The sequence below is a fragment of the Podarcis bocagei genome (assembly GCF_964188305.1).
Source record: "Podarcis bocagei genome assembly, chromosome: 2".
NCBI lineage: Eukaryota > Metazoa > Chordata > Lepidosauria > Squamata > Lacertidae > Podarcis > Podarcis bocagei.
The window spans coordinates 16,871,806-16,891,876 of NC_138126.1; the positions used below are offsets into that span (position 1 = coordinate 16,871,806).

General features: G+C 45.1%; 1 protein-coding gene across 1 annotated transcript in view; it reads right to left on the minus strand.

Annotated features, from left to right (window-relative positions):
- Positions 1-20,071, minus strand: part of SLC44A4 (solute carrier family 44 member 4) — a 63,409-nt gene that overhangs the window by 9,373 nt on the left and 33,965 nt on the right. The window contains exons 9-15 of the mRNA XM_081182235.1: positions 19,000-19,083; positions 18,350-18,462; positions 14,765-14,887; positions 14,541-14,640; positions 12,477-12,569; positions 10,756-10,858; positions 8,618-8,874 (exon numbers count right to left, since the gene is read on the minus strand). Coding sequence (XP_081038361.1) covers positions 8,618-8,874; positions 10,756-10,858; positions 12,477-12,569; positions 14,541-14,640; positions 14,765-14,887; positions 18,350-18,462; positions 19,000-19,083 — 873 coding nt within the window. The remainder of the gene's footprint in view (positions 1-8,617; positions 8,875-10,755; positions 10,859-12,476; positions 12,570-14,540; positions 14,641-14,764; positions 14,888-18,349; positions 18,463-18,999; positions 19,084-20,071) is intronic.

Consider the following 20,071-nt stretch of genomic DNA (forward strand, 5'->3'; position numbering starts at 1 on the left):
CACTCACTCAATTCTCTCTATGCAGGCAAGCTTTATATAGAGTTCAAGGACACATTCCAAACCAGGAAAAAGCACTCAAGGAGGGTGTGGAGCAGTGGGGCCAGTTAGGCTATGGCCTGGAGCAAGTCCCATAGCCCAGGCAGAGAGGCCTGGAGGGCTTGAGAGGTTCTCCACCCGACTTCCGGTGGAGCGCGTCTTCCGGGCGAGAAGGGATTCGGCCAGCAGCACGAACCCAGTCCGGTAAACGGGGGGTAAGGGGGGTGCTAGAGGGCGAGAGCACCCCAGAAACACGCCCGGAGGGTGTCCGGAGCTACAGGGAGCCAGCAGAGACCGACTCGCGCCGCTGTTAGGTAACCTTGAGAGGTGAGGAAACAGCGGTGTCGAACAGCAGGTCCTAGGCAGCCATTCCCTCCCCCCCGAACAGCGGACAGCCCAGTCCTCGCCGGAGATTAGCGCCCCTCTCCAAGAGCAAGAAACCCGGGAATGAGTTTAAAGTATTGATTCAAAATTTTAAAAGAAGGGAAAGAAGCTAGAAAATAAAACCCGGGGAGAGAAAAAGCGAAGCTTTAGAGGTTCAGCCACTACCAGGGATCGGCAGAACCGCAAAGAAACAGCAGAGCAGAGACAAATACATGGAGCTGCTACCAGTGTTTATTATGTTTCCCTGAAGGACTCTTAAATATAAACAGCCGACCCTCCCTAAAAGGAGGTGTTTGAACAGGGAACAGAGGAGACAGTTATCATTCTAATAACCACTTATTGAAACGGAGGGACGCCGAAACGCCATCTTTACCGCAAGACGCCTTGCGGAAAAGCGGAAAAGCGGAAGTGAAGCGCCAGCGGCGCCATTTGTACGACCAGAATACACAGAATACATATAATAACAACTTACAATCTGACAATACGGATGTATCTGTTCTATGGATATACCTGATCTTAAGAACTTTGTGGATGTGTTCCTATCTGTCTACTCGATAACTGGAGACGATTGAACGAAAGCTCCCTGCTTCGGACTGCCGGATTACCTGATTTGCCGGTGCGACGTGCTCTACCTTCGGAGTCCGGCAGCAGCAGAGAGAGCCATCTAGTGGTCAGAGCGCTTATTGTGTTTAGAACTTTTCATTTGAACGCCAATTGTTCCATCTGCTTTCTCTGCCCTTACGATCCCTCGCCCGCCCCCCCCTTGCCTCCGGCTTTTCCCTCCCCCTTACCCGGCCCCCTTCCCCTCCCCCCAAACTATCTCCCCTCTCCATGGTTTCTTGCAGACAAAAGGCACAGGGGTTTTTTGCGGGGGAATTTTTTCTTTTTTTTTTTTTAATCTGTTAACTTTCATCTGCTAATTGCAAAATCGATCCCCCCGACAAAAATTTTCAAGAATCTACTGTGGAGACCGGAGAAAATATACATCAATACATCTCACCTTATCGCAAATATAAGATCCCCAATTTCTTGAACTTCCTGAGCGCCAGTATACTGAACTCTCTTGTACCCTGAGGCTTTAGGACTATAAGGTAGCAGCACGGCGGAAGGAAAAAAGACGACCTTCTGGTAATTCAAAGACTGATAAGGGACTGTTAACTGAACTGATTTCTGTGTAACCTAAAGACTGTCAAACTGAGAGCTAGGATTAACTGAGCAGACGGGCAATTGTTTTAGGAGTGCTGCAAGTATATTGTTTTCTCTCTTTTTAAGTTTAGACTACTTTTCAAATATAAGAACGTCAAACACTGGGAAAAGACCTGAAGGGGGAACGCCAGTGGATAGGAAGGGATCAAAGCAAGAAGGGGACTTTAGAGCAGAAATATTGAAAATGTTCGCGGAGATAAAAGAGAGTGAAAAAAGTGTTGAGCGCAAACTAGAACAAGTAGATCATAGAATTGGGGAAGTGGATAAGAAGTTAGACGAAACAGTCAGTGAACTGAAAAGTCAAATGAAAGAGGTATTTAGGAGGACGCAGACAGTGGAGGAAGGTCTGAAAAAAACAAAAGCAGAATTGAAGGAAGTAAGACGTGAGGAAGAAAGAATCAAAGCCGAGATACTGGGTTTAAATAAAAGTCAAGAGGATTTAAAAGATTGGATTGCTATGAACGAACTAAGACAGAGGGAGGCTAATCTTAGGATGAGAGGCATACCTGAAGCACAAGGGGAAAATATACAGGAGAAAATAATAGCAGAACTAGCCCTCTGGTTGGAATTACCAACAGAAGAAGTGGATAAGGCAATACAATCAGCCTTCAGATTTAAAGCTAAACTCCCAAAGAACAAAAAATATATAGGAGATTGTTTAATTATATTCAAAGACAAGGAAATAAAAAATAAGATTCTACACAAGAGCAGAGAGAAAAGATTAAATATTGGAGGAAACAATATAATAATTTTCAAAGATATTCCGGTCAGGCTTCTAAAACGTAGAGACTCCTACAAAGAATTAGTACAGATACTTAAAAGAAACAACATCGAGTACAAGTGGGAGTTTCCGGAAGGCGTCTCCTTCACATATAGGAGTAAAAGGCAAAAACTGACAAATCCGGGAGAAACAGATAAATTCTTAAGGAAATACAAAGAATTGAAACCGAAAAGAGAGGTGGGGGAGGGGGGAGCGGGACCGGGGGGGATCTGGGGGGGGAGGCGGGGGGTTCGGGGGGGGAGGGAGGGGAGGGAGGAGGGTCTGAAGAGGAAGCCTAAAAAGAATCAATAGTCATTTCCTTTCTTCTTTTCTCTTTTTTTTTTTTTTTACTCTCCCTTAATTAAATCGCAATGGTGTTAAAGATATTTAGTTGGAATGTTAATGGGATGAACGATAAAGGGAAAAGGAATCGAATCGAACATATTTTGAAGAAGGAAGGATTAGATATTATATGTCTCCAAGAGACACACATAGCGAGGAAACACAAAAGAACCCTGACTAATCCAAGATTGGGGAATGAGTTCATATCCTCAGATCAGAGTAAAAAGAGAGGAATGGTTATTTATATAAAGAAACAAATCGAAGCGAAACTTCTTTTCAAAGACGAAGAAGGAAGGATATTAGCAGTACAAATAAACTGGCAGGGAGAAAAGATTATAATAGCTGGAATATATGCGCCTAATACAAATAAGTCAGAATTTTACGGAAGGTTGGAAGAAAAGCTATTTGACTACGCAGACCAAAAAATTATACTATTAGGTGATATGAATGGCGTGGTGTCGCTAGAATTGGATAGATTGAGGGATACAAAAGGAAAAGAAGGGAAGCTACCCAGAACCTTTTTCTCTTTGGTCCAGAATTGTAATTTGGTTGATATTTGGAGATTTAAATATCCTCTAGAAAAGCAATACACCTTCCATTCAGAACCTAACGATTCATCATCAAGATTAGACCAGATATGGGTTTCGAAAGAGTTAGTCCCAAGATCTCTACGGGTGGAGATCCAGGTCAGAACCATTTCAGACCATAATCCAATAAAAATGGAATTGAAAGAGCAGGAAAGTAGATCATTTAGATGGAAATTGAAGGACTATCTGCTAGATGACCAAGAAGTAGTAGAAAAGGCTCAAAATAGATTAAAAGAATACTTCGAAGATAATAGGGGCAATAACACAAAGCCTAAGGTGGTATGGGATGCAGGAAAGGCGGTAATGCGGGGCTTTTTTATCCAGCAGAGTGCAATTAAGAACAAAAAAAGAGAAAAATGGAAAAAAGAAATCATACAACAACTAGCAGAGAACGAGCAAAAATTAATCAAAAATCCCAAAAATAAAAAAATAAAAGAGAATATAAAAGTCTTACAATCCCAATATACAATGCTGATAAATAGAGAGATAGAATGGAAAATTAAAAGATTGAGACAGAGGAATTTCGAACATGCCAACAAAACGGGGAAGATATTAGCTTGGCAATTGAAAAAAAGGAAGGAACAGAATACGATAAATAGGATAGTGATAGAAGGAGAAGAGATAATTAAACCTAAAGAAATAAGGAAAGCCTTTTTGGATTTCTATGGAGAACTCTTTAGAAATACAGAAAAGAATAAGACGAGAGAAATAGAGAGATACTTAATAGCCAAGAATATAAAAAAGATCCCCGCGGCAGATAAAGAGAAACTAAATGCCCCGATTGAGGTGGAGGAAATAAAAGCAATAATAACAGACTTAAAAAATGGGAAGGCCCCGGGCCCAGATGGGTTTACTAGTAGATATTACAAAGAGATGGAATCGACTTTGCTATATCCCCTACAAGAAGTAATGAATAATATTTTGAGGGAAAGAGAAATACCGGATACGTGGAAGGAGGCACTGATCACACTAATTCCAAAGCAAGATTCAGAATTAGATCAAATCAAAAACTACAGGCCGATTTCCTTACTAAATGTAGATTACAAGATTTTTGCGGGAGTCCTGGCAAGAAGATTTAAAGATATTTTGCTAAATAGCATCCATAGAGACCAAGCCGGCTTTCTGCCGGGTAGGCAAATGAAGGACAACTTAAGGAATATTATAAACATCATAGAATACTTAACAGAAAGATGCGATAAACAAGGTATACTGTTATTTGTGGACGCTGAAAAAGCGTTTGATAACGTGAACTGGGAATTCCTATTGAAACAATTGGATCACATGGAAGTGGGTACTGAATTCTCCAACGGCATAAAAGCAATATATACGGAACAAAAAGCAAGATTAATAATAAACAATGTAGAGACGGAAGAAATAACAGTAACTAAGGGAACAAGACAGGGATGCCCATTGTCCCCACTGCTATTCATAACGATTCTAGAGGTGCTACTAAAAACTATCAGGGATAATAAAGAAATTAAAGGTATTAGGGTCGGCAAGCATGAGCACAAAACTAAAGCTTTTGCAGACGACCTGGTCGTAACATTGGAAGATCCATTAGACTCAACAAAAAAGGTACTCAGAGAATTTGACCAATTCGGGGAGGTGGCAGGCTTTAAATTAAATAAAAGGAAAACAAAAATAATAGCAAAAAATATGCAGGCAGTCGAAACTGAGGAATTACAAAGAGTAACAGGAATAGAGGTAACTAAGAAGGTGAAATACCTAGGGATATGGGTAACTCCAAAAAATATAGATCTCTTTAAAAACAACTACGAAACGGTATGGAAAGGAGTCAAGAAGGACATAGAAACCTGGGGTCGGTTAAGACTGTCATTTTGGGGTAGAATAGCCACAATCAAAATGTCGGTATTCCCAAGAGTTTTATTCCTCTTCCAAAACATCCCAATTATTAAGGGTACTAAGATATTTAAAGCCTGGCACAAAGACATCTCCAGATTTATTTGGCAGGGGAAGAAGCCGAGAGTAAAGTTTAAAATTTTGACGGATACGAAAGAAAGAGGAGGCTTCGCTCTCCCTGACTTGAAGATATATTACGAGGCATCTAGCTTATGCTGGATAAAGACATGGATAAAGCTAGAAGACGGGGAAGTGTTAGACTTAGAGGGTCACGATAACCGCTATGGGTGGCATGCTTACCTGTGGCATGGGCGGAAGAAGGGTCACAAAGGATTTGGGAACCATATATTCAGGGGCCCTTTGTTGGAGGTTTGGGAGAGATATAAGGAGATGTTAGAACCCAGAACACCCCAATGGTTATCGCCGTTAGAGGTAATGGCCATCAAAAAGACTAATATGGGAACTAAATGGGCAACCTACGAACAATTGCTTATGAAGGAGGAAGGAAAATGGAAAATGAGGCCATACGATCAAGTTAAATCTCAAGTATATGATTGGCTACACTACCATCAAATAAATGATATGTTTAGGAAAGATGTAAAAGATAAAGGTTATGCCGACAAAAACTCTAGATTCCAAACTGAGATCCTGGGGAGCAACATAAAAATACTATCCAAACTGTATAAGTACTTACTGGACTGGAACTTAGCTGACGAAGAGGTTAAGGTGGTAATGACTCACTGGGCTAGAGATCTTGGCCGTAATATCTATTACGAAGAGTGGGAAAAACTCTGGAAACAACACTTAAAATTTACGGCCTGTGTGTCACTTAAGGAGAACCTAATGAAAATGTTTTATCGCTGGTACCTGACTCCGGTTAAGTTAGCCAAAATGTATGGATCCTGCAACAAATGCTGGAAATGTAAAGTAAGGGAAGGCACCTTCTACCATATGTGGTGGGAATGCCCAAAGGTTACAGGGTTTTGGGAGAGTATATATGATGAAATGAAAAAAATGTTAAGATACACCTTTAACAAAAGACCAGAGGCGTTCCTGCTAGGTTTGGTAGGAAAGGAAATAAAGAAGAAAGATTATAAATTGTTCCAGTACGCAACAACGGCAGCAAGGGTCCTAATAGCAAAAAACTGGAAGCAGGAGAGTATTCCAACAACGGAAGAATGGAGAAGCAAATTGTTGGAATATGTGGAGATGGATAGGATGACATGTAAAATTAGATATACAAAAGATCAGAGGTTTGTTGAAAATTGGGAAAGTCTTACGAAATATCTGGAAAGCTTAACTGATGATCAGATAACACTAGTAGGTTTCCAAGAAGCTCTGTAAGAGGTAAAGGGTAAAGCCGAAAGAAAATGGATGGATGAGAGTGACTTTGGCTTTACAAATATGGAAATGCGGACTTATTGACAATGTTACTTTGGACGATTCGTGGAATGACTGAAGGAAGTCAACTTATTTTCTATAAGTGTACAGATATGAGTCTCGATTAAGTTTGTTATGTATTTTGACTTTTGAAAATTAATAAAAAATTATGCATGGAAAAAAAAAAGAGAGGTTCTCCACCCCCGTTTGAAGGGTGAGAGGTCGAGTGTCTGCACTGAGTAGCAACAGATCCTGAGAATGCCAGACAGGGTATCTCCCAGCCATTCCTTGAGATATTGGGGAAGCCACCAAGAGTGGCTAGGGCATTGCAGTCAGCTGGGCCGAGATGGCAAAACTGACTGGAAAACTCAGAAACCAAGAGGATAAAAGCTTTATAAAAGAACGGGGGAAATTTAGAAGTTATTTAGGAGACCACTGTAAGCAGGTGGAAGCAATTAGCAGGATTTTGATCTCACTTGTAGTTTAAAGATTACCATGGATAATATGGTTTGATATAAACATTGGAGTATGAAAGAATATGCAGTATTAAATGTTTATAATGGGACTTCATGGAGGGGATGGGGGGGGAGTCCTGGGATTCGGAGGAATCTCTGTGTATGGATATACTTTTTGATTCTCTGTTTATAACTTTGTATTTGTAAAATTAATAAAAATGATTTCCAAATATTATTATTATTACTATTATTATTCCTGTAAACTGCCCTGAGACCTGCAGGTATAGGGCCATATACAAATTTAATTAATAATAGTAATAATAAACAAACAAACAAATACAGTTTCTGACAACCACCCCTATGTAAATGAGCGAAGGCCGGGTGGTTCCCTCGCCCTCCAGTTGGCAGGCAACCCTACAGCCATTTGTGAGCCTACCAATAGTAGAAGTCCATAGCTCAATGGTAGAGCTTCTGCTTCGTAGGCAGAAGGTCTCGGGTTCAATCCCCAGCATCTCCCAGTAGGGCCAGGAGAGACTTCTTCCCAGAAACCCTGGAGAGCTGCTGCCACTTGGTGTAATAATAATAATAATTTTATTATTTATACCCCGCCCATCTGGCTGGGCTTCCCCAGCCACTCTGGGCGGCTTCCCAAAAAATATTAAAATACTTTAATACATCAAACATTAAAAGCTTCCCTGAACAGGGCTGCCTTCAGATGTCTTCTAAAAGTCTGATAGTTGTTGTTCTCTTTGACATCTGGTTTGAGGGCATTCCACAGGGCGGAGACCACCACCGAGAAGGCCCTCTGCCTGGTTCCCTGTAATTTGGCTTCTCGCAGTGAGGGAACCGCCAGAAGGCCCTCGGCACCAGACCTCAGTGTCCGGGTAGAACGATGGGGGTGGAGACGCTCCTTCAGGTATACTGGACCGAGGCCGTTTAGGACTTTAAAGGTCAGCACCCATACTTTGAATTGTGCTCGGAAACATACTGGGAGCCAATGCAGGTCTTTCAAGACGGGTGTTATATGGTCTCGGCGGCCGCTCCCAGTCACCAGTCTGGCTGCCGCATTCTGGATTAGGTGTAGTTTCCGGGTCACCTTCAAAGGTAGCCCCACGTAGAGCGCATTGCAGTAGTCCAAGCGGGAGATAACCAGAGCATGCACCACTCTGGCGAGACAGTCCATGAGCAGGTAGGGTCTCAGCCTGCATACCAGATGGAGCTGGTAAACAGCTGCCCTGGACACGGATTTGACCTGTGCCCCCATTGACAGCTGTGAGTCCAAAATGACTCCCAGGCTGCGCACCTGGTCCTTCAGGGGCACAGTTACCCCATTCAGGACCAGGGAATCCTCCACAACTGCCCGCCTCCTGTCTCCCAAAAACAGTACTTCTGCCTTGTCAGGATTCAATCTCAATCTATTAGCCGCCATCCAGACAACACTGAGCTGGATGCACTCAACGCTTTGACTCTTTCAAAGGCAGCTTCCTATGTTCCAGTTCCCAAGGGAGACGCTGGCACAATGCAGGGCCGGCGGCAGGGCCAGGACCAGATCCTCTGCTTCCCTGCCCGCCACCAGACGCATGGGAATCCCCACATAAGATGCGCACCGTAACGTCCGGACGAAGGCGTTGCACACAGCACAGGCCGGGATATCCTGAGGCTTAATGAAGGCCCAGTAGTAAGAGGCAAAAGCCCCCGCCAGCACACACTGCCCCAGGGCAATGACGAAGTTAATGCACCAGAGGAGGCCCACAAAGTTGTAGATCTGAAGGTTGAAGAGGTTGCGCTGGAAGAGCCCTTGGTCGTTGTACTTGAAGAAGATGCAATCCACCAGGCAGGGCCAGTAGGTGGAGGCATTGAATGTCTGCAGGAAGAAAGCAGGGAACGGTGCTCTTAATACCAGGGCATGGAAACGGCTGGTCGTCGCAAAAAGGAGAGCCAAGCAGAGCCCCACAAGTTGCTCCACAGCCAAACAGGATCCATTTTGAACCCTGGCAGAAATATAAAATCCAGGGTCGTACAGGAGATGGACTTGGAGCAGGGAGACCTGGGCTGAGATCTCTGAGGAGAACTTCCAGCCAGTCCTTTTCTGACTCACCTCGCTTTAATAACTTACCTCACACTTCCTTACCTCTCTTCGTCTCTCTCCCCCTAACTTATTTCACTATTCTCTACTGAACTTGCCTCACAGTCTATTGTGTGAATAAGATACCACCACAAAATTAATAGGAAGTACAGAACTGCCACCCCCAACATTGAAGATACACTTTTAAATACAGTGCTGTAGAGCACGATTTGATTTATTTACTTGGGCTTTTGGAGGAACTTGAGATATCAGTGTGCACAGTACAATCCACATGTGTATATGTTGCACGATTTCAACTTTATGCAGCTGAAGGCTAGCCAGTTGAAACTGCACATGTTTATGAGGGCTCTGGGATGCTCTCCTGAAATCTCACAGGCTTCCAGAGCTACCATGTTGAGAGGGCCTTACCCCCTTCCCCACCTCGCAGAAAAGTAGAGCACAATCCAGCGGATCTGGCACAAAAAGAGCTTTTAAGACCTCTCAGGGGTTCGATTCTGGGATGCTCACACAAGATCTTGCAGGGCTGTCCGAGTTCCCAAAAGATCTTATGTGAGGATCTCTAAGTATCCAGCACCAGTGCGGTTTGCCCCCTCCAAGCAAGACAAAGAACTTAGAAGATATTTTTGTACCATGTCATTTGGGTTCTGGGTTTCATTTTCCGTTGCCTATGAAGCCAAAATGGCCACAATTGTCCCCATTAAAAACCTAAGCGGGGATGAGACACCAACGCAGCCCAGAATTGGAGGGTTAGTCAGGGGCCGGGATGGATATATCTGCTAATTTAGATCCTCTCAGTATCTCAGTTTTCCAATCTTGCATTCAGTTCGCCACATTCTGTAGCGGTTCATGGGTTTAAATTTTTTTCTTTAAAAATGCTCATGAAAATTCGTCTGCATTTTAATGCAAATTTCTCCTAATAAGCCCATTTTTGTATTCAGTTTTGAATAATGTAATTTTGCAAGCAATTTTCCCTAACCTAATGCACTTTTTTGCGTATTACTTTCCATAATACTATTTTGGCCCAAATATAAGCTGCACCTGCAAATAAGCCACACCTTTAAAATTCAAGGGGGGGGGAGAGAAAAAAGACAACACCCAAATATAAGTTGCTCCCTTAAAATTGGGTTACAGGCTGAAAACCACTGTGGTTGGTAGAATTGTAACTCCGAGCCAATTTAAGCCTTTCATCTTGCAAAAACGACCGTACAATTGCCAAAATCACAAATTGCTATTCAGTTGCTACAATTCCGCAGGCACTCAAGCTTGCAAATCGGCAATAAAACATTTTCTTGTTCCAATTTACTGTATGTCTGTTTCAGCAACAATATCGTAAATGTCAGTTTTTGTAAGGTCACAAATATAAGCCGCACTTTAATTTTTTATGGTCAGAATTTGGGGAAAAAGTGAGGCTTAAATTCCGGACAATGCGGTAACTTCATTTTTATGAAACCTTCCCCTAAAATATGTATTTTTGTAAGCATTGGTTGGTTGACAAAATTCAGAAAAGTGCAAATTTCCAAGGATGTGTTTCGCTCCACATATTGTTTCAGAAAGTAGAAATGACTTTAAATGTGTACCAAATCAAATTGATCCCCCATCCCCTCTAGTCAGAGAAGTAGATCTGGGAACCAAGATCCTTCAGCTACGTTTGTGACTCACCATTGGGCTGCAGCTCTCGTTCCCAGAGATCCCTATGCAGTCTGGGGAACTATCATTTTTGGGAGCGATGCGATAGAGGGGCGCTCCAGAGGTGGCAAGATATCTGAAGGTGGGGAGTAGTCAAGGGAAGAAGATATACAAAGAAAAAGGAATAATGGGGGCTTCCCGAAGCCCCAGCACCACCCTCACTTTTTGCCATCTTCAGTGCGGAAATGTTTAAGACCTTGGTGTTATGTACTGAAGTTCTCACCCTGGGCCAGCAGGGAGATACTTTAGATATTTAGATATACTTCACTCAGGTCCACATATGCAAATAAGGAATTGAAAGTGACGTTCAGTGATTGGATAGTTACAGAAAGTTGTTACTGTTGCTTTGTAGTTGAGCTTCATATAAGCAGGTTGGCTGAACCATTCAGTTCAGTTCTGCTCTGGGCCTGTGAATAAACAAGAGCTGTTTGACGAATCGCTGTGTTGTCTGATATGTTCACCCACAACTTAACACTTGTGGTACATAGAACACAGAAATTTCCCTACTGGGAACAAAAACCTGAAGAGATGGAAGCAGTGAAGAGCTGAACTTGAATACTCACGGACATTTCTAAAGCTTGCCGAGAATTTTGTGATTCAAAATTGGAAGCTGACGTTCTTACCTGAGGATAGGAGGGTTTCAGGATGTTGTTGCCTTGGTTTTACTAGGTGTTAGGATATAAAATCTCTGAAGCTGTCACCAGGAACTGCTATGTTCCGCCATTATACACTAGGTATCAAACGCCAAGTAGTACAGTGGTACCTCGGGTTACATACGCTTCAGGTTACAGACTCCACTAACCCAGAAATTGTACCTCAGGTTAAGAACTTTGCTTCAGGATGAGAACAGAAATTGCAGCGGGAGGCCCCATTAGCTAAAGTGGTGCTTCAGGTTAAGAACAGTTTCAGGTTAAGAACAGACCTCTGGAACGAATTAAGTACTTAACTCTGAGGTACCACTGTATTACATATCTGCTATGACTTCCTGTCAAACACCAGCCAAGTATTGAAATACAAAGTTATTCTCTTCATTCATGTACTCGTCCTATGGTTGTGTACACACTATAACTTTTAAGCACACTCAAAGCACGTTCTTTCCCTCAAAGGATTCTGGGCCTTGTAGTTTACCCCTCACAGACTTACAGCTCCCAGCAGCCCTTAACAAACTACAGTGGCCAGAATTCTTTGAGGGGAGTAAACGTGCTTCGAATGTGCTTCAAAAGGCACCGTGTGTAAGCAGCTTATTTCTAGCTTCCCTTCCCCCCCAATAATGGCATAAGCTTGGTAGCAATTCAACAGGAACCACAAAGGTAAAACCATTAAAAACAAAATGGCGCAGTGCACTGCTTCTATCTAGGGTTCAAGCCTCACCATTCCATTTTGTGCTATCTTTGCCCCAATAGCCAGTCAACTTTCCATGGCTGTAGACATACTCAGTCGCTGTCCCCACCAACCAACACCCCACTTTTTAGGGCACAGCCCCCAAAGATGTGTGTTTCGGGGTGCCATGCAAGATTGCGGGGGGGCCCCAAAGCGCTTTTTCCAGGGGGGAATCGCATTGCAAAATTGGGCAAGATCACAGCAACCCAAATGGAAGCTGTTCTCTCACAGTTAAAAACAAAACGAGATGTCCGGGTTTCCCCCGGGACACTTGCAGGATGTGAAGTAACATGTCTTCTCTTAATAAAGGATACAGAGCAGTAGTACCCCAGTAGGCCACACATATCACCAGCAAGACGAAGGTCACCAACGGGTAGAAAAGAGAACTCATCATGTACCCAATGGCTCTGCAGGAGAGAACAAGAGAGACCCCTGTAAACCCAGCTTTTCAGCTTCAATCAAACTCGTCTGTAGTACAGTTCTCCAGAGACACTTCAAACCAGTTAGAACCCATAATATAGCCTTTGCACCTTCTCTGCTTCTACAATTTTGCAATGTTTCCCCTCTACTGTTCCCCATCTTCTTCCCTTTAAACACGGGTCTTCCCTTTAATTGGATTAAAGAAATTAAAGAACTTATTTATGTACGCTACAACAGTGGCAGGGACGCGGGTGGCGCTGTGGGTTAAACCACAGAGCCTAGGGCTTGCTGATCAGAAGGTTGGCGGTTCGAATCCCCACAATGGGGTGAGCTCCCGTTGCTCGGTCCCTGCTCCTGCCAACCTAGCAGTTCGAAAGCGGGAAGGTAAACGGTGTTTCCGTGCGCTGCTCTGGTTCACCAGAAGCGGCTTAGTCATGCTGGCCACATGACCCGGAAGCTGTACGCCGGCTCCCTCAGCCAGTAAAGCGAGATGAGCGCCGCAACCCCAGAGTCGGCCACAACTGGACCTAATGGTCAGGGGTCCCTTTACCTTTTTACAACAGCGGCAAGAGTCTTGTTAGCACAAGGATGGAAGAATGAGGAAATCCCAACAAAAGAACAGTGGCAAGAAAAATTGATGAGCTATGCGGAATTGGCTAAATTGACATGTAAACTGTGTGAAAAGGACAACAGTGACTTCAAAGAAGAATGGGAACTTTTTGCAAATTAAAAAGACAACAAAATGATCTGGACTCCTTGGCAGGTTTTGAATAAACATCCACAAATTTATTAGTTGAACATGATAGATAAAGCAAGGATATGTACAATTTTATAATATGCGGAGAATAATATGTGCAAAGAAATCAGAGAGGGGAGCTCAGGGAAGTCCTTGGTGGGGGGGAAGGGGGAAAATAATGTAATTGATTATGTGGATTGATATTTTGTTATTATGAAATTGTTTAATAAAAATACTTTTTTTAAAAAAGATAGTTGCATGCAGTAGAATTAAATAAAATCTCTTTAGCAGACAGTTCAAGAAATGTCCACATTAAATGGGCTTCCATGCACTTTAGCACTATGCAATTATCTCCAGTGTACTTCAAAGATTTTTTTAAAACCCCAGAGACCCTGGCTGTCGAGGAGCTTTTCGTGAATGACGTGCAAAGGGAAAAACAAGCAGAGCTAACATAAGCTTCCTTCAGGAAGACTACAACTCCCATCACCCCTAGCTAGTAGGACCAGTGGTTAGGGATGATGGGAACTGAAGTCCCCAGACAGCTGGAGACTCAAATTTGGGAAACCCTGCCCTAGTTCATGTCTTTTTTGGGGGTGAAGGCAACACTCCTCATTTATTTTTCTGACACAAGATTCAGGGGATTGGAGGGAAGTCAGTTTGTTGTTGTTTTTTATTTTTGTTATTTTTGGAAAATTAATAAAATATTATTAAAAGAGAGAGAGAGAGAACTAAGCTGTTTGAAAACCAAGCTACGAATGTATAGAGAATTGGGCTGGGGCAGTCTGGGCAGGGGAAACTTCTCGAGGTTAAGGGGCAGTTCAGTGGAGGCAGTGAAGCACAGGGAGGAAAGAAGGGGATACCCACTTTGTGGCTACAGTGAAATTAAGAGGAAGGGGCTTGCTTTCCCTCTCTCAGTGGAGGCAGAAGTGGGTGGAGCAAAAAACACCTATTTTACCCGTGCCCAGAAAACTAGTTCCTCTTGTGTGCCTCTTTCTCCATATCCTCCATCCAGGCAAAAAAAAGAGGTGCTATCAGAGCTCAAGGGCACATTCCAGCCAGGCAAAAACTCTCAAGGAAGGTGTGAAGCAGGGCTGGCGAGGGGTGTGGCCGAGGAAGAGGCGCGTGTGGCTTGGGAAGAGGGTCCCAAGGGCCGGACAAAGGTTTGCATTTGGCCCCCAGAACCGAGGCTCCGCAAGCACTGGCCTTACAGAGACTCCCTTACCTGCTGGCTTCCTTGATGAGAGCGATGGCGATCAGGATCTGCTTGCGCAGGAACAAGAGGGTGAGGAGCATGATGCCTTCCACCACGCAGAGGATGATCACTGGAGGCGAGAGAAGGAGATTCGCACCTGGGCCACTCTCATAACCAAGGTTTGGGAAATTTGGGTTTTTTAGACCATCTTCCAACACCCATTTTCCTGCCCGCTCCCCTCCGCCCAGACTTACTGGCAGCCAGCCATGTCTCCTTGACGCTGCGGTAGGCGCCCACGTCCGTGGTGAAGCCAATGTTCTTGATGGTGGCTCCTTTCTGGTCGAGCTCACGGTACTCCATATAGCAGTGGTAGATCCCTGCAAAGCAAAAGAGGCAGAAATCGATAGAATGTTAGTTTCTGTTCTTATCACTGAGCAGCTGCTTGGAGTCACAGGACTCGGTTTACATTCCAGAGACCTTCCAGTCTCACGGGAAAGGAGACGGGATGTGACGTTAGTGGTTTCCTGCTTCCCTTTGTTCAGTTGCTCTCTGCTTTCATAGAGAGAGGATGTCTTTTTTGACTGCATAGCTTAGAAATAAACTCTTTACAATGTAGCCCAAACCTCTCGTCTCTTCCCTGTGCTGGGAACTCTGCTGAAGAATGTGCCTTGGAGCCTCATCAAAGGCTCAGGTCGTTAATTATTCGTTGGAGGCGATTCTGAAGGCTCGGCTCGGAGGAAGATGAGGCTTTATCAGCTAGGCCGAGCGGAGATACCGACATAGACGCTCCCCCACTCCCATCCTGAAAACAGAAATAGTTTTCAGGAGAAGAGCTGTAGGTCAGGTGAGGTCCCCAGGTTCAGTCCCCAGCGATAATATGCAATATTTTATGTGGGCTGAATGAATCCCAAGCCGGAATTAAGATTGCCGGAAGCAATATCAACAACCTCAGATATGCAGATGACACAACCTTGATGGCAGAAAGTGAGGAGGAATTAAATAACTTTTTAATGAGGGTGAAAGAGGAGAGCGCAAAATATGGTCTGAAGCTCAACATCAAAAAAACGAAGATCATGGCCACTGGTCCCATCACCTCCTGGCAAATAGAAGGGGAAGAAATGGAGGCAGTGAGAGACTTTACTTTTTTGGGTTCCATGATCACTGCAGATGGTGACAGCAGTCACGAAATTAAAAGACGCCTGCTCCTTGGGAGAAAGGCAATGGCAAACCTAGACAGCATCTTAAAAAGCAGAGACATCACCTTGCCAACAAAGGTCTGTATAGTTAAAGCTATGGTTTTCCCAATAGTGATGTATGGAAGTGAGAGCTGGACCATAAAGAAGGCTGATCGCTGAAGAATTGATGCTTTTGAATTATGGTGCTGGAGGAGTCTCTTGAGAGTCCCATGGACTGCAAGAAGATCAAACCTCTCCATTCTGAAGGAAATCAGCCCTAAGTGCTCACTGGAAGGACAGATCCTGAAGCTGAGGCTCCAATACTTTGGCCACCTCATGAGAAGAGAAGACTCCCTGGAAAAGACCCTGATGTTGAGAAAGATGGAGGGCACAAGGAGAAGAAGACGACAGAGGACGAGATGGTTGGACAGTGTTCTGGAAGCTACCAGCGTGAGTTTGACCAAACTGTGGGAGGCAGTGGAGGACAGGGGTGCCTGGCGTGCTCTGGTCCATGGGGTCACGAAGAGTCGGACACGACTAAACAACAACAACAACATCAAAATAAAAGGCTTTTAATAAGGAAGAGGGGGCCTGCTCTGAATTGTCCTGACAGTGCTCTCTCTGTATGGAAGTAAATCCAGTGGGGCAGCATCTGTTTTGCATGCACAATGCTTCAGTTCCCAAGTGTATCTCCAGGCAGGGCTGGCAAATATCCTTTCCCTGAAGCCCTGGGGAGCTGCTGCCAGTCAGTGTAGACAATACTGAGCTGGGTGGGCTAGTGGTCTGACTCAATAGTCAGCAGGCATCCTGTGTTCCAGGGTTATCGTTCGCTAGCAGAGTACAGTGGTACCTCAGGTTACATACGCTTCAGGTTACATATGCTTCAGGTTACAGACTCCGCTAACCCAGAAATATTACCTCGGGTTAAGAACTTTACCTCACGATGAGAACAGAAATCACGCGGCGGCAGCAGGAGGCCCCACTAGCTAAAGTGGTGCTTCAGGTTAAGAACAGTTTCAGGTTAAGAACAGACCTCCGGAACGAATTAAGTTCTTAACCCGAGGTACCACTGTATCTGGTTCAGTCTACAGCATTAACGTACAAACTAATATATATATATTTATAATATAAGGGTGTTTTTTTAAAAAAAGGAGAACGGCCCCTGTTGTTAACTGTCCTGGCAATGGTCTTTACACACAGAGCCAGCCTGCTTGAGTTGTTGTTGGCACCCGTCTGTCTTGGGAGACAACAGAGGCATGTGCCTCTCCGCTGCTGGAGATTATAGCACCTGTGAGGCTGTAGAGACCGATACAGTCATACCTTGGATCCCGAACGTCTTGTGAGTTGAATGTTTTGGCTCCTGAACGCCGCAAACCCAGAAATGAGTGTTCCAGTTTGCAAACTTTCCTTGGAACCCAAATGTCCAATGGGGCTTCCACAGCTTCTGATTGGATGCAGGAGCTTCCAATCAGAAGCCACGCTTTGGTTTCCAAACATTTTGGAAACCGAATGGACTTCCGGAACGGATTCTGTTCGACTTCTGAGGTATGACTGTATATGGGAGAGATGAGATTCTTGTCGTTGCTCAAACTGAGGGCTTTAATTCACCCTGGGAATTTGGACTTCCCACCTTCCAGGAAAAAGATTTCTCTCAGGTAAGAGGTCTCAGCTTCGATGCTCCCCAGCTCATCCCTTGCACTCCCTTTGTGTGGAGGAGATCAGAAACAGACAAATTCATGTGGGATAAAGAAGGATCCACACAACACACATGACAAGAAGGCTGGCAACATCAACCCTGCCATGTGGAAATAATAATAATAACAATAATTTTATTATTTATACCCCGCCCATCTGGCTAGCTTGCCCCAGCCACTCTGAATGGCTGCCAACACAAATAAAAACACATTGGGTACCTTGGTTTAAGAATTTAATTCGTTCTGGAGGTCTGTTCTTAACCTGAAACTGTTCTTAACCTGAAGCACCACTTTAGCTAATGGGGCCTCCCGCTGCCGCCGCGCCGCTGGAGCCCGATTTCTCTTCTCATCCTGAAGCAAAGTTCTTAACCTGAGGTAATATTTCTGGGTTAGCGGAGTCTGTAACCTGAAGCGTATGTAACCCGAGGTACCACTGTAAAACATATCATGTTATATTGTAAAAATCAATCAATCAATCAATATCCCATGCAGATGACCGCAGGGCCTGGTGACAGAGAGTCAGGTGGCCAGAGGAGGAATGACCCCCGGGAGGAGCGCAGAGAGAAGAAATGCCATGGTGCATCTGCAACAGCACAACCGGATGCCTTCATCTGCCCCAGCTACAACAAAACATGTCTCTCCCGTATCGGTCTCTACAGCCACAGCAGCCTCTGCAATCTTCCAACGGTTTGACTTCACTTCCAAAGGCGCACTCCTCCATGGTCTCCCGAGACAGACGGATGTCAACAGCACCACGTACTTAAAGCACATTCAGTGCACATTTAAATTGTGTGGCATCCCCCAAAGAATCCTGGGAGTTGTAGTTTGTTAAGGACACTGGGGAATTATTGCTCTGTGAGGGGAAAACTGCACCTCCCAGGATTCCTCGGGGGAAATCGGGGAGATGTAGGCTTGTGGCCTTCTTCGCTTTGGCTCCTCCACTTTGGCCAATCCCCACCACGTTACTCACCGTAGGCCGCGGCGGCCAGCACCCCAACAATGAGGACCCACACCAGAACCCCAGCGATGCAACGTAGCAGCAGCAAGAATATCAGGCTCAGCAACAAGGCAATCAGCAGCCCTCTGGAGGGAAGGAAGACAAGGTAAGAGAGAGTCAGAGCACAGAGGTGATCTCCCAACGTCTGCTGAAAAATGCACTCATCCAGCCAACCCCAAATCTAACCGCCAACTTCCAGCCGCAGCTGGGTAGCAGTCAGTCAGCCACACACCCTCCTCCGAATACTCCATCCCGGCCTGCCACCCACCCGGTTTCCAGCATTCCATGCCATGCCATTCCACTTGGCCAGCACCACTGAGTGCAGCCAATCATCGCTGGGCTTTTTAAGGGGAGGCGGGCTTTCCCTGAAGGCCTTTTGTACTCCTGCCAACCTTCGGGTTCCCCCAGTCATTGTAGGACTACAGTTCCCTGACCCTCAGCTAAGCTGGCTGGGGATGATGGGAGTTGGAGTCCAATAACATCTGGGGACTCCCAGTTGAAGATCGTTGCCGTATACACCTTCAGCCTCCAGAGCCACCCACATGCTGTATGCAGTAATGCACAAATCATTGCTGGCCCCTCCTCCACAAAGCTACTCCCTCTCAACTTTTTCAGCCACTCACATCAAGATCCAATACCACGACCGTGTGAAATCCTCAAAGATCTTCAGTCCAAGGTTCTTGGCACCCAGAGCCTCCAACAGCTGTCTGCAGAGACAAGGGACCATAAAGGTAGCTATGAGAAAGGGGGGACCCAGGAGGTAAAGGTAAAGGTAAAGGGACCCCTGACCATTAGGTCCAGTCGTGGCCAACTCTGGGGTTGCGGCGCTCATCTCACTTTATTGGCTGAGGGAGCCGGTGTACAGCTTCCGGGTCATGTGGCCAGCATGACTAAGCCTCTTCTGGAAACCAGAGCAGCACATGGAAACGCTGTTTACCTTCCCGCCGGAGCAGTACCTATTTATCTACTTGCACTTTGACGTGCTTTCAAACTGCTAGGTTAGCAGGAGCTGGGACTGAACAACGGGAGCTCACCCCGTCATGGGGATTCGAACCGCCAATCTTCTGATCGGCAAGTCCTAGGCTCTGTGGTTTAACCCACAGCGCCACTAGAAGAGGAGCCAGAAAACAAACTTTGAGGGCAAAGGCGATCTTGGCACTAAGGGGGTGAAAAGGAGACTGTCTAGGGCAGGCATGGCCAAACCTGGCCCTCCCGCTGTTTTGGGACTACAATTCCCATCATCCCTGACCACTGGTCCTGTTAGCTAGGGATGATGGGAGTTGTAGTCCCCAAACAGCTGGAGGGCCAAGTTTGGCCATGCCTGGTCTAGGGCATTTGTAAATTAGGAAGCAGCCTTACGCCAGTGCTATACATTTCCAAGCACAATTCAAAGTGTTGGTGCTGACTTTTAAAGCCCTAAACGGCCTCAGTCCAGTATACCTGAAGGAGTGTCTCCACCCCATCATTCTGCCCAGACACTGAGGTCCAGCGCCGAGGGCCTTCTGGCGGTTCCCTCATTGCGAGAAGTGAGGTTACAGGGAACCAGGCTGAGGGCCTTCTCGGTGGTGGCGCCCACCCTGTGGAACACCCTCCCATCAGATGTCAAGGAAATAAACAACAATCTGACTTTAGATTGCAGCCCTGTTTAGGGAAGTTTTTAATGTTTGATGTTTTACCGTGTTTTCAGGAGCTCAG